This window comes from Acanthisitta chloris, unplaced genomic scaffold (genome assembly GCF_000695815.1).
Source record: "Acanthisitta chloris isolate BGI_N310 unplaced genomic scaffold, ASM69581v1 scaffold10870, whole genome shotgun sequence".
NCBI lineage: Eukaryota > Metazoa > Chordata > Aves > Passeriformes > Acanthisittidae > Acanthisitta > Acanthisitta chloris.
Genome location: NW_008651082.1, coordinates 9,789 through 10,370, shown reverse-complemented (window position 1 = coordinate 10,370; position 582 = coordinate 9,789). Strand labels below are relative to the sequence as shown.

Sequence of the window (582 nt, the reverse complement as noted above, 5' to 3'; positions counted from 1 at the left end):
CGTGACCCAGCCCCGGCCCTGGTGCCTGTTCCTGTCCTTGCCCCGGCCTCGGTCCCTGTCCATGCCCTTTCCCGGTCCTTGGGGGTTTGCCGTGTCCCTGCAGTGCTGGAAGGGACATGGCTGAGGGACCTTCAGTGCCCGTGCCCCAGTAATACGGTGGGGAGGGACCGACTAAGGGAGGCAGAGGGGCACCGGTGGTGGTTTGGGGGTGCTGGAGGCGTCAGGGCTTGAAGTGTGACCCGTGTCTATCCCTCTGTGTCTGTCCCTCTGTCCGTTCCCCTGTCCCTCCACCTCCGTGCCCTGCAGCAACTGAAGCAGCAGCGGGACAAGCTGCGGCAGTACCAGAAACGCCTGAGCCTGAACCTGGAGCGGGAACGGGCACTGGCACGGCAACTGCTCAAGGACGGCAAGAAAGAGTGAGGGGAGAAGGTCACTGGGTCGGGGGAGGGATGGGCGTGTCAGTGGGAAGGACAGGAAATCCCTGGGAAGGGTATCTAGAGTGTCCCTGGATTGTAGGAATCAGAATCACAGACTGGTTTGGGTTGGAAGGACCTTAAAGCTCATCACATTCCACCTCCTGCC

The 582-nt window shown here is 61.9% G+C and overlaps 1 protein-coding gene across 1 annotated transcript in view; it reads left to right on the top strand.

The window, feature by feature from the left end:
• Nucleotides 1-233: 233 nt before the first annotated feature.
• Nucleotides 234-582, top strand: part of CHMP6 (charged multivesicular body protein 6) — a gene marked incomplete at its 5' end in the record, with an annotated part of 4,302 nt that continues 3,953 nt past the window's right edge. The window contains one exon of the mRNA XM_009071628.1: nt 234-416. Coding sequence (XP_009069876.1) covers nt 234-416 — 183 coding nt within the window. The remainder of the gene's footprint in view (nt 417-582) is intronic.